The 23,065-nt window shown below is 37.9% G+C and overlaps 2 protein-coding genes across 2 annotated transcripts in view; one reads left to right on the top strand and one right to left on the bottom strand.

Annotated features, from left to right (window-relative positions):
* Positions 1-16,779, bottom strand: part of AK9 (adenylate kinase 9) — a 57,806-nt gene extending 41,027 nt beyond the window's left edge. Inside the window, exons 1-9 of the mRNA XM_058802254.1 lie at positions 16,598-16,779; positions 14,160-14,223; positions 11,770-11,822; positions 11,589-11,685; positions 8,450-8,562; positions 6,571-6,783; positions 5,762-5,887; positions 3,598-3,672; positions 1,712-1,813 (exon numbers count right to left, since the gene is read on the bottom strand). Of these exons, the coding sequence (XP_058658237.1) occupies positions 1,712-1,813; positions 3,598-3,672; positions 5,762-5,887; positions 6,571-6,783; positions 8,450-8,562; positions 11,589-11,685; positions 11,770-11,822; positions 14,160-14,223; positions 16,598-16,714 (960 nt within the window). The 5' untranslated portion in view covers positions 16,715-16,779. The remainder of the gene's footprint in view (positions 1-1,711; positions 1,814-3,597; positions 3,673-5,761; positions 5,888-6,570; positions 6,784-8,449; positions 8,563-11,588; positions 11,686-11,769; positions 11,823-14,159; positions 14,224-16,597) is intronic.
* A 1,537-nt stretch (positions 16,780-18,316) lies between these two features.
* The window catches only part of FIG4 (FIG4 phosphoinositide 5-phosphatase), a 48,947-nt gene continuing 44,198 nt past the window's right edge, over positions 18,317-23,065 (top strand). The window contains exon 1 of the mRNA XM_058801915.1: positions 18,317-18,484. Coding sequence (XP_058657898.1) covers positions 18,416-18,484 — 69 coding nt within the window. The 5' untranslated portion in view covers positions 18,317-18,415. The remainder of the gene's footprint in view (positions 18,485-23,065) is intronic.

Raw genomic sequence — 23,065 nt, 5'->3', positions numbered from 1 at the left:
TACTTCATTTTTCAGGTCTGTTTAAAAGACCTGAAGGAAGGAATAGTAATTAAAGGAATAGTACTTAAAATAGTTCCTGTAGGCTTTATTTATTATTTTTAAAAGTTTGAAATGGTAAAGAGCCATTTATTGAAGACACAAGAAAATGGCTAAGATTTCTTCTACAGGGTTTGAAAAAAGGACCATTATTTGTGTCAGGGAATACCAATATTAAAGTATCTATTTTAGCCATGCAGAAATATAATATGATAGGAAAAAGTTTAATATTCTTTTCACAGAATGTCAATAGTGAGTGAATCCTAAAGTCATGGTGACTCTAAATTCAGAATAGTACGGACAAGTGCTGGCTGTGAGGAGCTGCAGAAGAACTTTAAGAACCAATAAAGGCAGGCATTAAAACAGCACTTTTACACAGAAGCTATGAATTTTCACCGACTGTCACTACTCAGAAACAGATCCCTCTGTGAAAGCATTTTTTCAATGCCCAAGAGCAGTCAGAAAACCAACCTGAATGTTAGGAATGTTGAGCACAGAGAGAATAGATGATAAAGGTTTGTGTTTAAATTGTTTAAATATTGCCCTTGTCTTTACTGCAATGTGCCTCCTACTGCTCTAATCTCAGAAAGGACACAGCAAAATTGGATAACTTCCAGAAGAAGCTAAAAATAATTGATCAATCCCACAACAAGTTTGTTGTGCAAGGAGGAATAAAATTATACAGACTGGAATTCTTCAGTAAAGCCACATAAGAGCAGGACAGAAATCTGAACTCATGAGTTATTAGAGGGCAGATGTAGAAAACCAAATTATTCAGTGACCTCTGCACACTGGAGGAAAGGCTGCAGGTTCAACACAGAGGGAAGCAATTCTGTGCATAATGTTCAGTCACAATGCAGAACTCTTTGCCCTGAATACTGTGGTTACTCAAAACTTACACATAAGCTAAAACACACAAATTAACTAAATAATAAATACAGATGACCTCTGACACAGAAAGTCTTTCACTTGTGAATTTGTTAAGAACTGAGAAAACAAAAGGGAAGGGAGAGGTATTTCTGAAAATGTGGGGTCTCCCCATTACACTTCCATTCATGTATTCAGAGTTTTGTTTCAGAAATAGGAAAGATGATCGGAACTAAATATAGGTGATGACATTCATGCAAAACTTATGGCTTTCAGGTTTTTTGGAAGGGACATAAATTATAATTGCCATGATTCAGCAGAATTCAGCAGTAACTTGTCATGTTTCTAATTAATTACAGGAAAATAGAACAAATGTAATCTCAGTTAGGCAGAATGTTGCTATATTTGGATTAGCATGTTGATTCTTATTCAGGAAGAGTAGACTGAGCTAAGAGTCAGCTGCTGAGATTGTTATCCTTTGGCTAAAGTTTATTTCCTTGGAAGGAAATATTTTTTCCTATTTTTTCTATTACTAAAACAAACATTCTGTTCCAAGTTTTATTATAAATATTATGAAGTTTTTTGGGAATCACAGGGTTTTTTTATTTTCATACTTTTTAAGTGGACTTGAGTCCCAGAAAGACCTTATATTCTCATTTCTGAAAGGTCAATGCTTACAAAATGCTCTTACTGTATGGTAAAACAACCTGTTTCACTATTGTGAAACAAAGATGCTGTAATATAAGCTTACAGCAGAAAAGTAATTCTAGTTATTACAGTCAGTCACACTTTAGAAAAGAACACCTACGGCCTGCTTTCCATCCAGTGTTTCTTCTTCTAGTTCACTTTGGAGTCTGATTACAGGAGCTGCATTTTGAACTTCCATAGACTCAAGTCGGCTTACCACTGTCTGGAAATAAAATAAGTCTTGATTTAGTACCAATCAGTGTGGGAATCAGAAAAACAGAAACTTCCACAGACACTGAAGGATTTGATCTGCAGCCTTAGAAGAAGCTAAGATTGATGTAAAAATACAATACACAGACATTAAGCAGAAAAATCATAAACTTAAATTTCTATAGTTGTAGGTGAGAATATGCCTTAAGTAAGGGAGAAATTGTACTGAAAAGATGGTGAAGGGTTTATAATGTAAGGGTGTGGTTGTACAGAGTAAGCTAAGAGTTTAGAAGTTATAATAGAAGCACACATATATAATATGTGTGCCTGTGAGTTAGAAGTCCATTGGATACAAGTATCCACAGTGCAGTAGAAGTAAGTAAAGGTGATAGGTTAAAAAAGCAACATAAATCCTGTGGCAACTGTCTATTGGTTCAAAAATTATATATTGCCTTGTAACAAAGAAACTTGTGACTACTCTTGGGCTATGGCCGAATGCTTGCTCCTCTAAAATCGATGTTTATCTGAGCAATAAATTGTTCTTAGCTTGAAAATAGTCCCATCCCTTCATTTCTAGCAGCAACAATGATAAATCAGAACTGCTTTTGTCTTCATAAGGGCCCAAAAAATCTATTTAAAATTGTAACTTATTATTTATATAACGGCTATGTAAAAACCAAGGCCCAGTTAATAACTCAGACTCATGCTAGTTATTGAGCTGAATTTTAAGAAGCTATTTGGTAGATACAGGCGGTGCAAAAGGCCAAATCACAGCTTTTCTGTCTCCTCATTACACTGTGAATCCCAAGCCTACTAAAGGACAAGACTGTGAAGGTTCCCCTAAGGCAGGGCAAGCACTCAGAGCAGCTCCAATTGGAAAAAGAGGCAAATCTCTTTGGGAAATCAGAATAGGCACATTCAGAAGCAATACAACTCTGGGTAGTTTATTTTGAAAGGTATGTATACCAATGTCTACCAATGAGACTGAGATGATATTTATTTGAATAGTTTCCTGAATGTAATATTGATTGAATGCAAATATTCCTGAAATGAAAAAGCAAATTCTGTCATGTTTGGGCTAGTTTTATTATAGGCCTTTGCCTTACTTGTAGGTAAAATGGTTGGAATCATAACATAACTTGACTGCATTTAATATAAATTTTGTGTTGCAACATTCACAAACAGATCATAAATGAGGAAATTGTATGTTCCAATGTTGCAAAATGACTGCTTATTTTTCCCATAGGGCCATTCATGGTAGAGTTAAACATACCCTGAAATAATTAACTTAGAGAATTATAACAATACAATTTATTTCAAACAGAGGAGAAAATGCAGGAGAAGTTTACTTCCTACCTTGTCAAAAACAATCTCCTACTTAATTTTCAACCCCATACTCTCGGTTCTGATTTGAAGAAACTTTTAGTTATGAGGCAGAGGATAAGATTATTTATCTTCAAAATTTATAATTGCAGGTTTTTTAATAGGAAGAATGAGTAATCTGTATTAATTTACATTAATACACATCAGAAAAAGCACTGAAATCAGATGGACATAATAGAAAAGTTTGCAGCCTGCCTGAAAATATTCTCATGTAACATGTATGTAAGTCTGGGAGCAGAGCAGTAAATCTTACAATAGAGGAAGGAAAGCAAGTATTTCAAAAGTCATGTTTTCTAATAGTTAATGAATAGGTTTTAAACACAACTTAAAATTTTGCCCTCAGGAAAACAATCCACAGAACTGAGAAATTATTTTCTAGTGAAGGTTAACTTAGCTGGTACATAGTTTACTTACCTCCAAGACAAGATCTAGTTCCTGACTTCCATCCACTTCAATAAGATATCGACAATCCTGGTAAGCCAACAATCCCTGATAAAGAACATGCCAATCAGTTGAGTATAGTTAACTAGATAATGACACTGAGGCTCATTCTCTTCCTATTACAGATCAAAGGTTGGAATCCTGGGCACTTCAGCAAAATCAGGATTCATAGTATTAATGGTTTATAAAATCTTCTGGAGATTAACTTTTATGTGATGACAGATAAATACAGAGCTAATTCCAAAACTGGAGTTACAATGGCTTCAGAAGATAGCTTAGAAATTTTAGCTCAAATGCAAGAGAGCTAAAGAATATCAAGATACAGTAACATTTTGTGTATGAATTCAACTTTTGATTGTCTCACTACCTTAATTCTTTGCTGGAAAATGAAGACAATCTCAATTAATACATTTCTCAGAAATGCCAGCCAATAGTCCAATGTTTTAACTCCCAATTCCTTTAAAATTTGGACCATATATTTTACTTTTCCTGCTTGAAATTTTCACACTATTAATAATGTCTTAGACTAAAAAACTAGCCCATGTTGGCTGTTAATGCCTCTCTCTGAGGACTGAGAACACTCACTCCATTCCTGAAAAATGATGGTCTAACCTCAAGCCTAAAAGGTCCTATTGAAGGTGACTTTACACCTTTGCAGGTAATCTGTTCCAGTTCTTCACTATATTTATGGTCAGAGCTCATTTCCTGGCTCATTTCATCTAGTCTGTCTTCTATACTGTAAATTAAATAATCTGCTCTATCTTTGGTCCAAATAGATAATAACTAATTAATTCTTTCTAATACTCCTCTAAAGGGAGGATAATAGTTTATATTTCTCTTATACACCATGGTCTTACAGTCTTACTAGTACATTCATATTATTTGAGTTTAAACAATAGCATTTCATTTATTGACTTTGTTTTGACTAACTAAACCCCCAAAGATGGCAGATTGTCTGAAGTACTGAGGTCTAGCCAATTATTTCACATGTTGTAGTTGTTCATTAGGTTTCTCCTCACTGCAGTATTCACATTTATTTCAGGTAATTTTAATCTCAACAATTTATCAAGACATCCAAGTGTGTTCTGCAAATTTCATTCTACCTATCTTCCTATCAGTGTAAACTGCACACCTTATAAACTTTTTGTTTCAGTTTCAACTTAATCATCTCAAACTCTGCCTGGGCCAATTGATAAAACCCTGTGTTCTTTTAATGTATTAGTGGACCACTAAGCATCTTCACCAATATATTCATTGCTAGTGAACCCTAAGTGAACCCTACCAACTAGAGGAATGTGTTGAAACTGTTGAAGTGTGGTATACATCCTAAAGTAATTTAAGAAATCCACATGAGATTAATGTGTAATGATTAAATGTTTTCCCCTTCACAGCAGCAAGAAGTTTGTTACTCTAGCAAAGACCATTACACCACTTTTAAACAATTTTATCTATAGGTTTAACTAATCCGTAGGGAAATTCAAAGATATAAACTGTAATTGTCAAGTGGGCATCAAACATGAAGATTTTGCAGTTGCTCGTGCTAAGAGATTAAAAACAACAACAACAACAACAAAAAACCCCCAAAATCAAAACAAAAAACTCCAACAAAACAAAATAAAAAACATACAGTAATTCCACTTTCCTGAACACAACAGGGAAAGAAACTGTCATAGCTTCAGAAATTAAATAAGTGGTAAAAAAAACTAATGGGCTAATTACTGTGTATATAAATCTGCAGGCAATGAAGCAGGTGAGAAAGGGAAACTATTGGAGTGAAGACAATGGATGCAGATTATTTATGGGATTGCATTCTGGAATGGACTCTGGTAATGATGATGAAACAATGGAGTCTTCAAATATTTCACTTACTAGATTTAGAAAGCATTTGTGGTGGCAGGTATGGTGTCACTTTTAGAAGTCAAAGCTGATTACTTTATCTTGACTGCAGAGTAGAAACAACACCTACAGATGACAACTTTGTATCACTGATTTCAGAATAAATTTCAGAATTTGGGGAAACCTTGTAGCATGACCACCTCAATACAACAAATCTCAAACTAAAAAAACAATGAAAACAGTGCAAGATATTTTAAAAATCTTTTGTCATGCATAATCATATTACTTTGCTTTTTCTTACTTCTAAATGAGGACGTATCAGATCCTTGTATATTCCAATTCTTTTCTCTGCATTTTCAAGAAAATCTTCAGGCCTGTGCACTAGTTCATAAAAAGGATCTTTTTTTTTACGTGGACCTTTTCCAGTCTGCAAAACAAAATTTCAAGACACAGAAATAATGTATTAAAATAATTTTTGTCTTCACTTAAATTTTTAAAAAGTAGCTTTGGAGAGTATTGCAATGACTATTAGTCCAGTGACTGCTGACCATGATCCTATTCTGAAGTGTTATTTCTATGAATGGAGAGCAGTGTACTTAGAACTTGGGTTGGTAAGTCTCTGCTCCCTATTATAAAAATTTAACCTGAATTCAAATCTAATACCTTCCTGAAAAAAGAGAAAATCCATTTGTAGTAGTGTAACATCAAAACCAGAAAACAAGTTAGTGGCCTGCAAATATTAATAAAAAAGTTGCTAAAAAAATTAAGAATTCTTTTAATTTGTCTAGATCAAGAAAAAGGCAGTGTAGAGCCATCCTTCTCCTCCTGATACACTTCTAACTTATGGCAGGAAACAAGATCAGTGAATTTTGAGTCAAAGACTGAGCCCAGGTTAAGCTATACAATGATCAATATTTGCTGTCACTAAAACCTACTATTTAAGTGTTACCCCACATCTCTTAAAGCAGGACAGAAATGGAATTAAGATTAATTTTGAGCAAAATAAATTCATAAGATAGTACAGTGATATTTTAGAAGATCAGAATTTTTTCTGCTTTGTCTAAAGTACACTGTAATATTTTGCACTGTTTAGAAATTAGCAATATTTACCTCATCTTCTTCTTCTTCTTCATCTTGCTCTTCTTCTTCTTCTTCTTCTTCTTCTTCTTCCTCTTCTTCTTCCTCTTCTTCTTCATCCCGATCTTTCTTTTTCTTGCGCTTGTCAGCAACTTTAGGATCCCACTGGTTCCTCTGATATATCACCCCTGAATCAGGGTTTTGCCTTTGTCCTGATATTCTTTGGCGTAACTCATAATCTGGACACTAGCAAGGAAAAATTGAAAGGAAATTGTGTTTATTGTACTGCTGTAATATCTTTTTCTTGGAGAGACAAAATTTCTCTAAACTGGTCTACTAGTAACAGTATTTCATTATTGCCACAGTTAGCTAGAATCTCCCTTTTTCCTTTGTTTTTGATCTAATGAAAATAGTTACAATTCTGACATATCTGTGAAAACAGCTTAAATCCCCCAAAATCAAAAGCAAAGTTATTTCTTTGACTTTGGGGCAAGGATTTTTAATGTGTATTTCGTTTCGGTCCTTTTCCCAGAGGACATAGTGTTACTACATGAAGTCAAGAATTTAATTTTTCTTTCTGGTTTAGTTAGTATCACTCTTCTATTTGTATTGTTGCACGTGAATCTATACAACACATATTCTCAACAAGAGGGATTTCTCACTACATAGCATTAAAACAAAGACTGACTTTCTGAAAAAGTCACATGTCTCCCAAAAGCAGGACAAGAATATGTCTTGTTGATGTTTTAGGATCTTTCTGAGACTACAGAAAAAAGGTCTGAAGTAGGCATTCACCAACTTTCATTATGCATGTTCAAGCAAATTAAGTCTTAAGAGTATGGGATTAAAACAAACACTGAGTTAAATCTGCAAAGTGATAGAGTTGGTCCATACCCAGAGGCTTAGCATCTGGAAAAACACATAGATGTGCCAACTAGAATCAAAATCCCAGGAAGAATGGAGCACACCACCAGAGGCTGACTATTCAGAACCCATTCTGCACATTCAAAGTAGAAGACAAAGCCAACCTAGTTGATTATAAATAAAACACTGCTAGAGGAAGGGCCTGAAAGTGTGTTCATGACTACACAAATGGTTATTTTTTTCAGATGGAGTCTGGCACAGTTCAGTGTGGGCCATCTAGAACCTTCCCCAGTGAACAGCTGGGCACAATCTGGAGAGTGGCACAGGCCTTGGGCCTTTCCCTGGGGGCAGTTTGGGCACTGCCACGCCATTCTGACTAACAGCTTAGCAGTGTTTGGCCAAAGCAGCTGGCCCAAAGGTCTGAAGAGACCCTCTTGCCTTGTTTTGCTTACTAATGTGGACATAGCAAGCAACTCCATTCTTTTAAGTTACACTGAGAAAGTCCTCTAAATCCCACACTAACTATGGTTTATGTTTCTCTGGTTATATCAGAGTAATTTTGTAAAATATCTAGTATGTCACATCACTGTTCATGAAGAAATTGAGATTTGTAAACAAGATGAATTAATAATTAAGCAGTTTCACAATTAGTGACTGAAAAATATAACTATTTTCTAACTACTTTCTAACTTTCATGTGTGAGAAGTTTCTTCCTGCATTACACAAGTGGCAAATTACATGTGTCCAAAATTCCATCATAATAATATAATTCAAAGATTCTCTTTCTTGAAAACCTCTATCTTCTAATTGGTGGAGGTGCAAAACCTGTAACTGCTACTAAAGTTCTAGGACATGTTCATTACCTCATCAATGCTTATAATGGAACAAACCAGCAAACCTCTATTCCAATATAAAGAGAAGAATTTATCATTCCTCAATAAATTCTGTACTCAAGTATACAGAGGAAAATATTATATTTGGCATGCATAGCATATGAGTCTACTAATAATTAGGAAAAATACCAGGAAGTTATTGAAGATGACATTACCTTAATGGTAATCAGGAAATCCGGTTTTAATTTTAGATTCCTTATTTTCTCTATTTGTTGTGGAATAGTCATGTATTCCTCCGAGAGAGAAGGAAATCCAGTGAGAACATAACCTGCCAAATACATGTAATTGAACATATTTTAATAGGGTTTGTCAATTACAGAGCTATTTATACTCATCTCCTTTAAACCATGCATGTAGTGGTACAATTTTAAACCACATACATGACACAACACTATTAAAAAACCTGTGCACTCATGTCTGCTTCAGATGAAATACAGACAAAAAAAGTGTATTGTTTTCAGCTTTATGGAGTACTCTCAACATATGTTAGCTCAATTAAAAACATGTAGACATTAAAGACTATACTCAGACCACTTGCTTTATGCACCCAGCACAGACATTTTAGTGCCTAAAAAGTGACAAGCTTTCAGTGACCCGTTTTGCTACTAAAAGGCTTTATAAGTGTAGGATTCACATTTTCTGAACAGAGAAAGAGAGATAATTCTCTCTCTCAGGCTTTTTCCTGGAGAAGCACAGAAGGAAAACAATTTTTATCTCTGCTTGCTGCTCCTGGTGTTTTGCACATGTGGAATGTGTGGGAAGATTGTTTACCTGAAGGAATTTTGAAACTGGATTCTGGTGAAGATTGCTTATGTTAATTAGCCTATCAGGTCCAAGCTGTGTGGACTATTGGTCTGCAAACAGTCATGAGTTTTTTCAGTTAGTAGTAAGTATGATTAGTGTAGTATAGTATTTCTCTTTAATATAGTTGTAATGTACTATAGTATAGTTTTAATAACGTGAGTGTTTAGCATTCTGAAAAAAAAACCCAAAAAAACCCAAACTAGATATAAAAGGCACTGCAAAGAGTAGCCAGTCTATGATTTAAAGCAATTAAACTAGGAGTCTAAGCTTTTTACACAACCTTTAAATGTTTTGCCATCTAATGAAGGGAGTCTGAACCACTCTCCTGCCTCTCAGAGGCACTATGCACATGGTATGCACATGGATCATTTGGCAAGCACCGGTTCACTCAGGATTCCCAGTGTTGAGTCCTATTTGGCAAACAGACATTGGCTCGACATGACAAGCAGAGTGGTAATAATATGTTTTTCTAGTTTTACAGTGCTCAGCCCCACAGATGAGCTTGTGGTTTCAAGTTCCTAGGAAAGTACTGTAACTGCTGATGGCTGTATGCATGCAGTAAGAACTACTGAATTGCAACAAAATCAATATTTTGGTCAGGATGAGAGACTAAACAAAAATCAGGTGGATGTTTTTAGCCAAATAATGAGAATATTCCCTTAGAGACACGGTGCACGCTTAGAATTTTATGTGATAACATTTAAGTGCAAGGCTGGGCAGCACAAAAATGTGGCAGCAGTCTTGCAAGAGGTGTTAGAAGGGAAGAATCCTACTTCTATGGAAGCTACTATCCATAGATGCAAGAGAAGAAGAAGATAAGCAAGGGATAGCAAAATATATAGTTATTCCTCTAGGAAATTAAAATCCTGGATTCTAAACTATTGATATCTTTAGAGAATTCTAACTGGTAGTGAGGTGCGAAGAATGTGCACAGCCTCTGCTTATCAACACATCCCAGATAACAACAGCTGATGTGAGCGAAATGGAAGGGTAACATGGAAAACCATTCTTGAAGAGAGTGTTTGCCCCCAAATCAATCATGTGAGGAGGCTAAAAATCATTAAGTGTACCTAAAGCAACTATCAACTAGATCAAAAGTAACCAAAGGATTACCAAGAAGCTTTTGAGACACACTTATTGTGTATACTGTTTAAAAACTTGCATTTTACCAACACCAAAGGTAGAAAACCCAACCTTTCATATAACAGTTTCTAAAATCTTGAATGAATAATTTAAAGAAGATTAAAGTGAATTGACTGAAAAAGTTACTAAAAATACTAAAACAAAAACTGGTTTTGGAGGTCAGCTCTAGTTGATAGGAAAAATAGTGAGGATGTTGGTTATTCTATTCCTTGCTACTTTGGGGCATGTGTAATTCAGAAAGTGTCATGGCTACAGGAACCAAACTTTATTCAACTTCACAGTCATCTTTACAGTCTCCAGGACCTATGTGCTCCTCTGTGATACAAACATCTTCAGACTGATTCAAGGAGGGGAACTCCAATAACACAGAAGCCTCTTCATGCCTTTACCAAAGTCCTCACATACATATTAAGAGACTGGCATTTCTGCTGCTACCTCTTCCAGCAGTTTTTTGTGTTCTTTTTTTAAAAATTTCTTCCCTACTTCTCTTTTTTATACTGTTTTAAAAGCCTGGCTTCACCAGGTAAGACTGTATATTTTGCAAAACTGTTGAGTAATGTACTAGGAAAGAAATTAAACCCATTGCAACTGAAAGCTTAAAAAGCAGGCTAGTTTTTAGAGCAGTAGAAACTAACATTGGCACTACACTTGTCTCTCTCCTATAATGGAAATTTCAAATGAAAGTCAAAACAAGAAAAAGAAACTACATTTCCTTTTTACCTCCTTTCTTCTTGGCAGTACATCTGTTTCCTCATCAGGGAAGCAGATTCAGACACTAGCAAGATCTGCAGCACTTGTCCTGACACCCTCAATTAACAAAATCTTTCCTCAAATAGTAGAATAGCCACTACCATTACTATTCTCATCCATCCTACTCTGTGTGACAAAATGCAAAGGGAATAAACAATTCTGTAAGAGGAAAAAAAAGCCATAATACTTTGAATTTCCAGTAATCTCTTTTCCTCCTTTTACATTGTTTAAAATGCTTAAAATGTTTTTGCTGATGGATTTTTGTTATGTTGTTGTTATAGAAGTATTGAAGAATAAAATATCTGTATTTTAAATCCTATCCTGAACAGATAATATTGTCAAATAAGAGTCATATCAACACTTACAATTTTGGGAAAATTATTTTCTCAAAATCAACATAACACAGGATCAGTATGACACTTTCTGATCTCCCATACTGGTAAATTAATCCCTAAACACACTTTCAGTTTATTGATATTCCACATCCTGAAGAGCATGAGAAAAAGCTAGAATTATATTTGAGCACCAAGAGATGTAAAATGGATGTAAAAATATAAGTAGCACATTCTAAGAAGTTTAGGCTATAAATATACTTACCATAATGAGCAACTTCTGGTGACTCAATCATTTGCAGAATCATTTCTGTCACCAGTTCTTCAGGAATACTTTGCCCTTCACAAAGCAATTTTTGACACTAGGGTAAAATGCAAAACATAGTCTTTTATAGTAAGTGTTTGTTAAAAATGTGACAAAACTTACTAGAAGATTAGACCTTTACCTGAAGTCCATTTTCTGATCCTTGTTGAATATTCGTTTTAATTACTTCTGAGGCTAAGGAAGCATATCAAAGATAAGAAAAATAATTAATACCAAATATTTTCTAAACAGACTTGTACCTGCAGATATATACGTACATACACATACACAGGAGGATGCCTGTGTGCTCCAAGCAACCAGACTATTTTGAATGAGAAGCCATTACACTCAGGGCCATTATTATACTTTGCCCATCCAGAACCTGCTGCCTTATGGCAAGGACTGGGTAAGTGTTTCTTCCTACAATTTAACCCTGTATATACTACACAAAAATGCACAACAGTAGTTTTGCAGGATTATTTGAACTACTTATTTAAATTCAATCAGTCTTACTGTCTTGTACTCCAGAGATGAGTATTTGAGTTCAATCACTCTTTAAATTTAAAAACCAAGATTTAGAAGAACTCTTTAGACACACAAAATCACCTTCTTTAAGAAAAGTGACATCCATCAAATTCAAAGACTGCCCTATGTCTCTGTGGATAGTGACATCATATTAGAATGACCCTAGAAGTCTTTCACAATTCTGTATGAATTAAATAATCAGACATTTTATAGAAGTTTTCAAGAATGACTCTTATAGCTACGTTTAAATTACTAATAAACCAGGCCAGGGAAAGGTCCTGAAGCCAGGTGACCCATGACTATATAGCCCTAATCTTTCTTCTCAAAACACAGTGGCTGTTTTCCAGCTGCTCCTACTAGGTTGTACATCCTACCTTTCATACTATGGATAGATGTTCAGGAGAACAATATTTGCCGTGGGCCAAAACAGGGAGTGTACTAATTAACAATACAGGCAACTGAAAATCAGCAATCTGTGTGCACCCTGGCCCTGTTTTATTTATGAGTACTGACCAATTCACTGGATAAATGAATAGAAAGTATTGTATCATTAATAAGATTGCAAACACCTTTCCTATCCAATAATTTTCTGTCGGTTTATTTTTAACTCAGCACAGGACAGATGTTGATACTACGGAGCAAATTCGGTGGAGGACACCAAAGCCATCAGAAGAATGAACAGCCTAGGAGGGGCCAAAAGAACTGACCTTGTCCAGCCTGGAGGAAACCAGACAGCTCTTACTGCTATCTAAAACTACTTATTGGGAGGTCACAAAGACACACCCATAGTCACCACAGAGCACAGTTAGGACAGGAGGAAACAGACACCAATAGGAACATGGTAAGTTCAAATAGGGTAAATAGGAAGCAACTTTTCATCAAGAAGGCAGTCAAACATTGCAAAGTGTTTCTCTGGGAGGAGGTGGAGTCTCTATCCTTGGAGATAGTCCAGATTGAACTGAGCTGCCCTTTCTAGCTCACCCCGCTTTGAGAGGAATGTTTGACTCAGTCACCTCTGGAGGTCCTTTCTGAATGAAATTATTCATGTTTATGTATGCTGAATTTATTTGTTTCTTCCTTTTTTGATGTAGAAAATGAAAAAAATTTACTAGCATAAGTAACAGTAAGTGTGTACACACGTGTGCGTTCACTAGCTAAAAGAAGATTAAAAGAAATATGATGAACAATATAAGAGAAGAGTAATTCCCTGAATTAGAAATAAGGCTTAAAAGCACAGTAACTGAGATTTAGATTGGTTGCTAAGAAAAACTTTCTAATGGCAAAGAGAGTGTTACAGAGATAGACTGTCTAGAAATCTTTTAAAACAAATTTGATGATCATTTGTCAGTACTGATTTAAATACATTCAAACAGAGTGGACTGGCTTAAGTACATTCCTTAAGAAGTACATTCCTTAAGAAGAAGTGCCTTCTGATTTTGGCCTGATCTATGTTTTGGACCAGGTATTAATTTTTTTTTTCTTGCTATACAATACTATGACATAAAAATTCTATATATAGCTCAGTCAAAAAAGCACTTCATTAAAAGTGATTTTTACCATGTTACAATTCTTAATCTTCAAAAGTAAAGGTACTTCATTTGATAAATAACTGTTTCCTGGAGTCTATCCCCTTGTATTGGACACTGCACAAAAAGAAAGGAAAGAGCCTCCTATTTTTTCATGGTCTGCACCTGGAAAATGTCTGTAATCTATGGAGTTGAATAAGTTGCCTCCATGTGAACAAAAAGGGTCACAGGAACCCCCTTACAGGACTGGGAATAGAATTTATGATTAAAAAAACAAAACACAGTGATTTTTCTAAGCCTTTCAATAACTGAAAGACTGTGAACAGTAATTTTATTTCTGGTAAAATGATTACTTGGTCTTATCAGAAGTGTTTGCTGCAATCAGAAACATGTCCTTTGAATTACAGGGAACAGTGAGGGTATTCTAACCCAAAAGCTATTGTGGAGCCAAAGCAATGTTCCAAATATAGCATGTGTTTACCTTCTATGAAAATGCAGTTCCATCTCTGTGCTAGTTTGCTAGCTAACGTTTTCTTTCCAGAACCCTTAAAATGAAAAATACACTTTTAAAAGAAAGAACAAAACCAAACATATAAGACAATGAAGAATATATTTTCACATGATAAAAACAATGAAAATCTACCATTGGGATTAGGGCCTCTGAGTTATGCATTGGGCAAACACAAAACACTCTTTTTAATATCATCCTCTACTTCATATTGCCTAGCATTGCTAATATGCTGCTACTTGTAGCTTATTATCTCCAAAGTCATTATACTGAGTTTGTTTCTGAGTACTCTGTCTAAAACTCAGCTATGATTTGACCACCAATTCCTATGAGGAACTCCTTAGGACTAAGATGTATTATCATCAGCCTCAATGCAAATTATGATGGAAAGCTACTCAACCCTTTCTGAGTAGGATACAATGGGATAATATTTTTTTACTAAAACAACAAATGCTTAAAAACTGCCCTTGTTAGTCCACAAATCTGGTTAGATACTGACAAAATCTTTATTATTTACATTAATCCAGAGGAAAACTGACATAACTGAGAGCTACAAGGCTTCCAAGAGTGATTAACTGAATGGGATTTTGCAAAACCCATCATCTTCAACCCTTTGGATTATGCCCTTTTTTTTAGAAGAGCATATAAGAAGACCTGTTTTGACAGTTTATTTGTCCTTGATAAATTTTGTGATAAAAAATAGCAAAACCCAACAAATAAATTACATTCTCAGTTAAGAGTGTATCAACAAACACTCCAGCCTACTCATACCTTAGGCCTTACAGGTGTGATGAGAGTATTTGGCTTTGCTTTAATGGCACTGTGGTTTTAATTTTAAAGATATATCTCATGTAGGATAGGTACTCTGCACATCAGTCAGATATATAAAAAATATTATCATAAAAATAAACTATTTAATTCCCTGCTTTCCTGGTAATTTTAATTTTAATACCTTGTTATATTGATGTCAAGCATCTAATGAAGGCACTGGTTGAGAATATGTGAAATTTTTGTACTGTCTTTCAATGAGCATTTTATGGCATTTTGGTCTATGAAACATAAAGTTACCTTTGTCATGCAAGGTTAAAATTTTGATGTTCATTCAAAACCAGATGAGTTAGTTCACTGTAGTTTTCTGTTGAGCTGAGTGCACTCTTACAAGTGCATAAGACACGTTATAAGGCAAACTTGTAACAAAAAAAAGAACTCTCTTCAGTAAACTGAGGCAATAATATAAACTCACATTTGGGAAAAAAAAAGAAATCTGAAATGTTTAGGCTTACAAAACATCAAATGTTTCTAAGTTAAGGAGGCCACAAATTAGTTGAGAAAAAGACAGACCTTGAATTATAGTTAAAAGGTAGTACAGATCCTTTTATCAGGACACCTTGGTGGATTTTGAATGTTTCCAAATATATAGGATAGAATTTGGTCAAAGTTTTAATATTAAGATCTGTAATATCTCATTACATGCCTATAAGTCAGTACATTACCCTGAAGGCTACTTTACACCAATTTATGTCTTTAATATATCAAGTTTATTAAAAATAAAACATTTTAATAGCATTGTTCTGGTTTTGGCTGGGGTAGAGTTAACTTTCTTCACAGTAGCTAGTGTTTTGGATTTGTGCTGAAAGGAAGTGTTGCTAATACAGAGGTGTTTCTGTTAGTGCTGAGCAGGGCTTAAACAGAGCTATGGCCTTTCCATCCTGCTCTGCTGGTGAGGAAAATGAGGGTGGATGGAAGCTGGGAGGGAACACAGCTGGGACAGATGACTCTGACTGACACTCAAGGATATTCCAAAGCACATGGTGTCATGCTCAGCATATAAAGCTGGGAAAGAGAAGGAAAAGGAAGTACTTTTGGAGTGATATAATTTGTCTTCCCAAGTCACCACAAAACATGATTCAGCCCTTGTTCCTGGGGATGGCTGAACATCTGCCTGCCCCTAGGAAATGGTGAATTAATTCCTTGTTTTGATTTGCTCATGTGCATGGCTTTTGCCAACCCATGTATTTTGTCCCTTTTACCTTTCTGATTCTCTGTCCCACCCCACCAGGGTGAGTGAGCGAGCAAAAGGCTGTGTGGGGTTTACTTGCTGGCTGGGGTTAAACCACCACAAAAATAAAACCAATCCATTTTACCAATGTCAAAAGAGAAGAAACGTTTTGAGCAACGAGTAACTTTTAAGTACAGTAATAACATTTTTAATCACAACTGACTGAAGGCAAACACTGGTCTCATTTAATAAGACCTAAATTTTTATCATCCTCTGCAGGATTTGAAGAGTGGCAAAATCCAAAAAGCAGGTATTTGACTCTTTTGGTAGCACTCGTAAACTAATGTTTTGAAAGGAAAAGTAAAATTGTGAGCAGAATATCTGACAAAAACACATCTATCAGATATCTTACTGGCTTTCCAAAGACAATAAAGCAAGTGGGCTTGGACAACAGAAAACATCTTTCAGCTTCATCTTCATCAAAGATGTCTGTCAAGGGCTGAGCTTGTTTTTCCTCTTGTGAAGCCATGTGTTTTCTAAGGCTAGAAGGAAAAAAAGAATTTGTAATAAAGTACAGTAGTTACATGTGCGTACAATGACCTTAAAATGGAAGTGAATTACAAGGTAAATGGATTTGTAAAAGAGAAAGCTTTTATAAGAAAAAGCATTTACAGAACACACACAATGCACCCATCAAATGAGAGAAAATCCATTTATGAAAAAGAAAGCACTGTTGGAACAACCTGTTGATGACTTCTTCGTGAGTCTCATATTGGCTGTTGCTCTTTTTTAGGTTTTTGTTGATTTTAATTTCCTGCTCCAATTACCACACAATTGTGACTTCTCTCTAGTCCCTGAAAGGGGCCATGGGCCTGCCAAGACCTTTGGGTTTGTGCATCAGACACAGAAGGGCCCTCCCATGGTCAGTGGAACTGCTCTCTGTGTCCACACAGGCAGGTACACAAATAAGGCTCTGCAGAATTAAATCACAGCTCTTAATCTCTTCTACCATCCTCTTCACAAATCCCAGCTCTTCCAGGAATGCAGGCAGTAGCAAGTCCAGTGCTGCACAACAAATTAAAACCTAAACAAATTACTAATTAAGATAAGCTGGAGGAAAATTTGCATGGACCTTTCAAACAAAAATGGAGGCCAAAACCTGAGGAGCTTGCTGAAGTTTGTTTGAAAGAGTCTCAACTAACCCCACAGTCTTTAGAGGGCCACTTCAGAGTCATAGCCCCAGCAAAACCCACATGCAACCACCCACCCAACCCAGCACAGCCCAACACAACTCCTGTCAGTATTAAACTAAATTTAAAAATTCAACTAAAAAACTCTACTTCAGCATGAGAATCTGAAAAAGTTTGTCTTGAAACATCAAACACAAATGTTCAGATGCTCTTGCACTAAACATTTTAATATTAAAAAAAGGAAAAAGCCACACATGCAAACCAGGTCCCCATTGCCCCCACAGAAACTCACTGGCCGAGCTTTACCTGCCGTTCCCAGCAGCCTCGCTCCCTCCCAAACCTTCACAAGGGCCAATTTCCTAATTCACAAAATCCACCACAACCAAAGCAAAGAATTAAACCAGACACACACACACACCCCCACACACACCCTTCTACGCACACCCAGGACCATGTCCCGGTGGGAGCCCCCCTCCCGGTAGGAGCCCCCCTCCCGGTAGGAGCCCCCTTCCCGGTAGGAGCCCCCTTCCCGGTAGGAGCCCCCTTCCCGGTGGGAGCCCGGTCGTGCGCGCCCCCGCTGCCGCCACCGCCCTGCGCGCCCCCGTTGCCCGGGCAATGGCCGCGCCCCGCCCCCTGCGGGAGGGAGCGGCAGAGGCCCCGCCCCACACGGGGCGTGGGCGGGGCTGCGGAGCTGTTCCTGGTGCTGACCGTGCTTACCCCGCGGGGAGCGGTTCCCGGCGGGAACAGCGAGTGCGGATGCAGTACCGCCGCTGCCGCCTCGCCTGCCCCGGTGCCCCGCCGCTGCCGCCGCAGCCGCCGCGCCCGGAGCCGCCGTTGCCGAGAGGCCCCGCGTGACGCGGCTCCGCGACGCAGGCGCGCTCTCACGGTCCCCTGTGGGCGCGCCTGCGCATTGGCGTGCCGCCACTTCCGGGTTCGCTCGGTGCCGGCGGTGGTTCCCCGCTCAGCCCGGAGTGTTCCTCCCCCGGCTCCGGCTGTTCCCGGCGTGTTCCCGGGCGGCCCCCGCCGCTCTCGCCCCCACCATGCCGGTGGCGGCCGCCGCCCCCCTGATCAGCTCCGTGCAGAAGCTGGTGCTGTACGAGACCAGGGCTGTAAGTAGCGTCCCCCCTGCCGCCGCCGCAGGTCCCGGGGCTGCGGCCGCCGCACAGCGCGGGGGGATGTCCCGCCCCCCCAGCGTGTTAGCTCGGCCCTGCTCGGAGCTGCTGCCTCGGCTGGGTTGCAGCTTGTCAAAAACTACCCCTTACCTTTCTCTTCGTGTGTTGGGATCTGGTTCTTTTTGGTCACACACTCAAAGCATCCCAAGAACTGAGAAGAATAAGGTTTTAAAGTTCTTGTTTTCGCTGTGTCTCCGCCTCGTGCCTGTAGCGGAGCAGTGGCCTCTGAGGGCCGGGCAGCGCAGGGCCCTGCGGTGCGAGCGCTGCCGAGGGGGAACGAGGGTTGGGCCCCTGCTTGTTGTGTCCTGGGGCTGCTGTCACACTGCCAGGGGAACACGGCTCCCCCCACTTAAAACTGGACAGCTGAAGGTGTCCGGAATTAATATTTGAATTAAGAATTGGTTACTGCCTGCACTGACCTGTTTGCTGTTTATTACCCGCTTCAGTGCTCATTGTCCGAATGACTGGTGAAACAGTTTCCACAGTGTTCAGTCTGACCTCTGGAAGTAAGCTCTTGAAGATTTTCAGCATTCCTTATGTCCTGTTGCAGAAACTATAGGCATGTGTTGTTCACAGTAGTTTTTGTCACGGGCAAAGTGGATTGGAGGTTGAAGTGGTAATTGCTGCTTTAGCCATGTGATGAGCACAGTGTGAGTCAGAAGCCAATTCTTGGTGTAAATACCACGTGTATTTACCATTCCTTAGCTCCCAATCAAATTTCTTTGTGTTTCATAGTATGTTGGTTTCTTCACTTAAGGTAGTTTTTAAAAGGTTTATGTACCATGGCTCAACATGCAAGTTAGGCCTAGTTTCAAGTTCAGATGTTACCTGTACTGATAAAAGAAAGATAATTTATACACTGAAGCCGCTTGGAAACTTTCCAAAATGTCACAGATGCAAGAATGATCTTAGTATGAACAGAGATCTGACTTCCAGCTTTGCTTCTGTCAGAAGCAGATTTGTGCTTTTGTTGTAATTCCCCACTGAACAGCCTATGAAACAGAGACAGATTAAACTATGCAGAGTTATTCTTACAAGTAAATTTTAAAAATAAAGGTTACACTCCAGAAAGTCATTCCAAAGTGTTACTTTTTACATATGCCTAAATGAATTTTGAAAGCTACCTTATTTATCTTTCTCAGTGTTGCTGGTAAAGGCTATTTTTTCTTCTATTTTCAGCTAAATTATTGTTATGTGTGAGTAGGGCACCGGGCAAGTATGATTTCTGAATCAAGTCCTGTATTACTCACTTTAGTTTTTCTTGGCTCACAACTCATGCTGCATCTCAGTTAGCTGAGATTTGGCTTCCAGTGACTGGCATGTGTGGGTACCTGGCCTGCTTCTCTCTGCTGCTGAGAGACAACGTGCTGTGAGCAGGGCAGATATTGTGCTTTGGATTCTGTCAGCTATCTGCTGTTCTCTGGGCCTCTCCAGCTGATGCTGTTATTTCAGGATCACAGTCTTTTACATCTGGCCAGGGTAGCTCTGACCGAATGGATGGGTTTGTTGTCCATGATGTGCTTTGTTCAGATTCAGTGAGGGGCAGGTCCAGCAGTCCTGATCACTCCAGGAGGCAAGATGGTTTTCATCAGCTGTGAAAGGCAATGGTTTGTGGATGAGCACGTGCTGTTTGAAATATCTCAGCTGAGCAAGGGCATTTCAAGCTGATATTTCGTTAACTTCTTATGAGTGATGAAAATGGAACTTTTTCCCTGTGTAAGGTTTTGTTCTTGCTTTTAAAAAGTAGAAATTGAAGCATTTTGTTGTTTGATATTCAAATTCTAGTGATTTTTTCAGAAGAAAAAATGCAATAGGAGTCATTTTGGTATGATTATTTGAAAAGACTTGCTGCACTTAAAAAATGCCTGGACTAAGGGGTGTTAGAAGGGACTTCCAGAGAATACCAAGTTGAGCCCCCTCCTCAAAGCAGCTTCAACAAGCATATTGCTCAGGATTGTGTGCAGCTAAGTTTTGAATACCTTCAAATATATTGATTTTACAGCCTCTGCAGACCTTTGGCAAGAGTTTGTGTCTCTTACCTACACTTTCCTGTTACATGGTTTTGGACAGCAGCAAGATGCTGCCAAAGCTTTCTGAAGGCTGAACAAACCTAAACCCAGTTCTCAGCACACCCTGTGCTCTGTCATGTGGATCATCTGGAGAGCTCTCTGCTGGAATACTCTGCTGTATCAATGTCTGTCTTGTACTGGGGAGGCCAAAATTGGGCTTGTGGTTTGATCAGTCGCTGTTACAGCTCATCCAGTGTCATGTTGTGCTGCTGACAAACTTCTCCCCAAGGTGTCCCTCATGCCATCTCCTTTGCATAAGATCTCACAGTCATGGAGTTGCCAGCTGTGACAGTCACTTGTACAGCATAAGCATCATCCAAAAATAAGAATGAACAGCTTTCTCCTGTTTCAGGTGCTTTTCTGGTTTCCCTAAGGCCATAGACTTGCTAGATCCAGCATATGGGATTTGGAGTTGTGTCAGATACAGGCTAACATGAGACTATATCCTAAGATTTCTGGTGCAAAGAAGGAATTATTTAAGTTGTCAGCAGTGGGAGAAACAATGATTTTTATTCTGGTCATTGAGCTTATTCCTGTAAAATCCCCGTGTTAAAGGAAGAGATGAAATGGATTAGGAAGTGGAAAAAGTGGAAATGGTTTACAGAGGGTTTCTTTATTTGGGTTTCTTTTTAGATAAAAATACAATAGTATTAGTGAAGTCAAAGAGGATAGGCTCTTCTCTGGTGGGGTTGTTGGAGTCAAATGAGAGACTGCAAGAGGTGAGGAGAACTGAATTCATGGTGTCAATTGAATTAACAGAGAGCAAAATTCTATATTTTCTATTAATGTTTATATTTAGGGTAGTTGCTGAAACCTACCTTTCCAGCTGATGCTTTGGGTCAATAAATGCCATGGAGGTGTTAACTGGAGCTCCTGCTTGTCCTAGGAAGTTGAAAGCTTGTTTAGAAGTAGTCAGAAAAATGAACTGAAGGTTTTATTCAGATCAATGCCAATTATCTTTTCTTTTATACCAATATTGATCACTGAAATGCACACCAGAGGGCACTAAAGATATTTGAGCTCTATGACTAATAAAAAACAAAAGACATTTTCCTCTCCTCTTCAGGAGAAAATGGAACTTTTGTGTTTTCCCCAGATGAAGCCCACCTGAAAGCTGTAGGTTAGTTCAATGAAATTATCCTTCCCCTGAGGCAATGTGACATTGAACAAGACAATTTGTGTTGTCTCTATAAAGTCATATCACTTGCCTATCTTTCAGGGTATTATGAGGCTTAATTAATAGTATTTTATTCTAGTCAGGTTCTTTTACAGTCTTCATCTCCACAATATCCAAATGACTTGCACAAGCTTATTAAGTAAAGTGACTGGCATAATTACCTGTAGGTATTTCTGCCCTTTATTCACCAGAGAAAACTATGGGCATTTGTTTTATTTTAGATGTTTTTTATTCTAATAGTAACAGTATAAAGATTTTTGTATTAAAAACTCCAGGGGTTGCATATTTAATGTTGAAGTTAGACTGTGGTCAATTTGGAGAAACTTCAATATGGAATATGATTTCACAGAAAAACCTATAGAATTTTTACTGAATTATGAAGTGCACTGATTTATATAGATGGGTATCTGACACATTCAAAAAATGTTGAAAGTAGTGAACAACCTTCTGGGCAACCATTAGCTATCATAATTTTCTATCTGGAGGTGGCTGTGAAATGTGCTCTCTCTGGAACAGTTTCACTAGCAGAAGACAGCTCCTTTCAGCTGACTCTCCTATTCCCCTGTATTGGCGTTCCAGGAGTGATGGTGATGTGGCAGAGCAGAGCATGGAATTGGGATGAGAGGAGGAATTTTGGGCAACTCAAGAAGTCACTTTCTATCTTGACACTTAACTGTCTTGCCATACTGCTGGATTTATGGCTATAAAATAGGGAAACTTGATCTACAGATGTATGTGGGCTCTGAGAACATTTATGAACAGGGCAGATAGCAGTGATGAGAACACCACAGGTTTTGAAGGGTATTTTGAAGGATATGTTTTCAGGCAGAGCAAAACTAAAGTTCAAAAGTGAATGCATCCCACTTGATGTGAACGATGTACCTACAAATGGCTGCCTAAGTTCTGGCAACATGGGTTTTATTTCTTTTGTTCTGTGTTGTTCTGGGTGTCATATGATAACTAGAGCAACAGGAGAGAGATACACATACAGATTTGGTTTTGGTATGAATCCACCTTTCTGGATGGGAGGCTTGTGGATAAATGATCACAAATTGGTGTATTTAAAGGTAATGATTTTATGGGAAAAAAAAGGTATTTATTTTAATGTAAGAAAGGATGAATAAAAATAGGCACATTCTGTTACAGATTTTTATTACCAAAACTGAGCTTGTTATGGCCCTAAAAACTAAATAAATATTATCCTCTTTTAAAGTAGAAATTTACTTTGAATATGAATGTACTGGACAAGGGGTGAAGAGAAAGTGAGTAACA

Source organism: Ammospiza caudacuta, chromosome 3 (genome assembly GCF_027887145.1).
Source record: "Ammospiza caudacuta isolate bAmmCau1 chromosome 3, bAmmCau1.pri, whole genome shotgun sequence".
NCBI classification, from domain to species: Eukaryota; Metazoa; Chordata; class Aves; order Passeriformes; family Passerellidae; genus Ammospiza; species Ammospiza caudacuta.
This window is presented reverse-complemented; position numbering and strand designations above follow the sequence as displayed.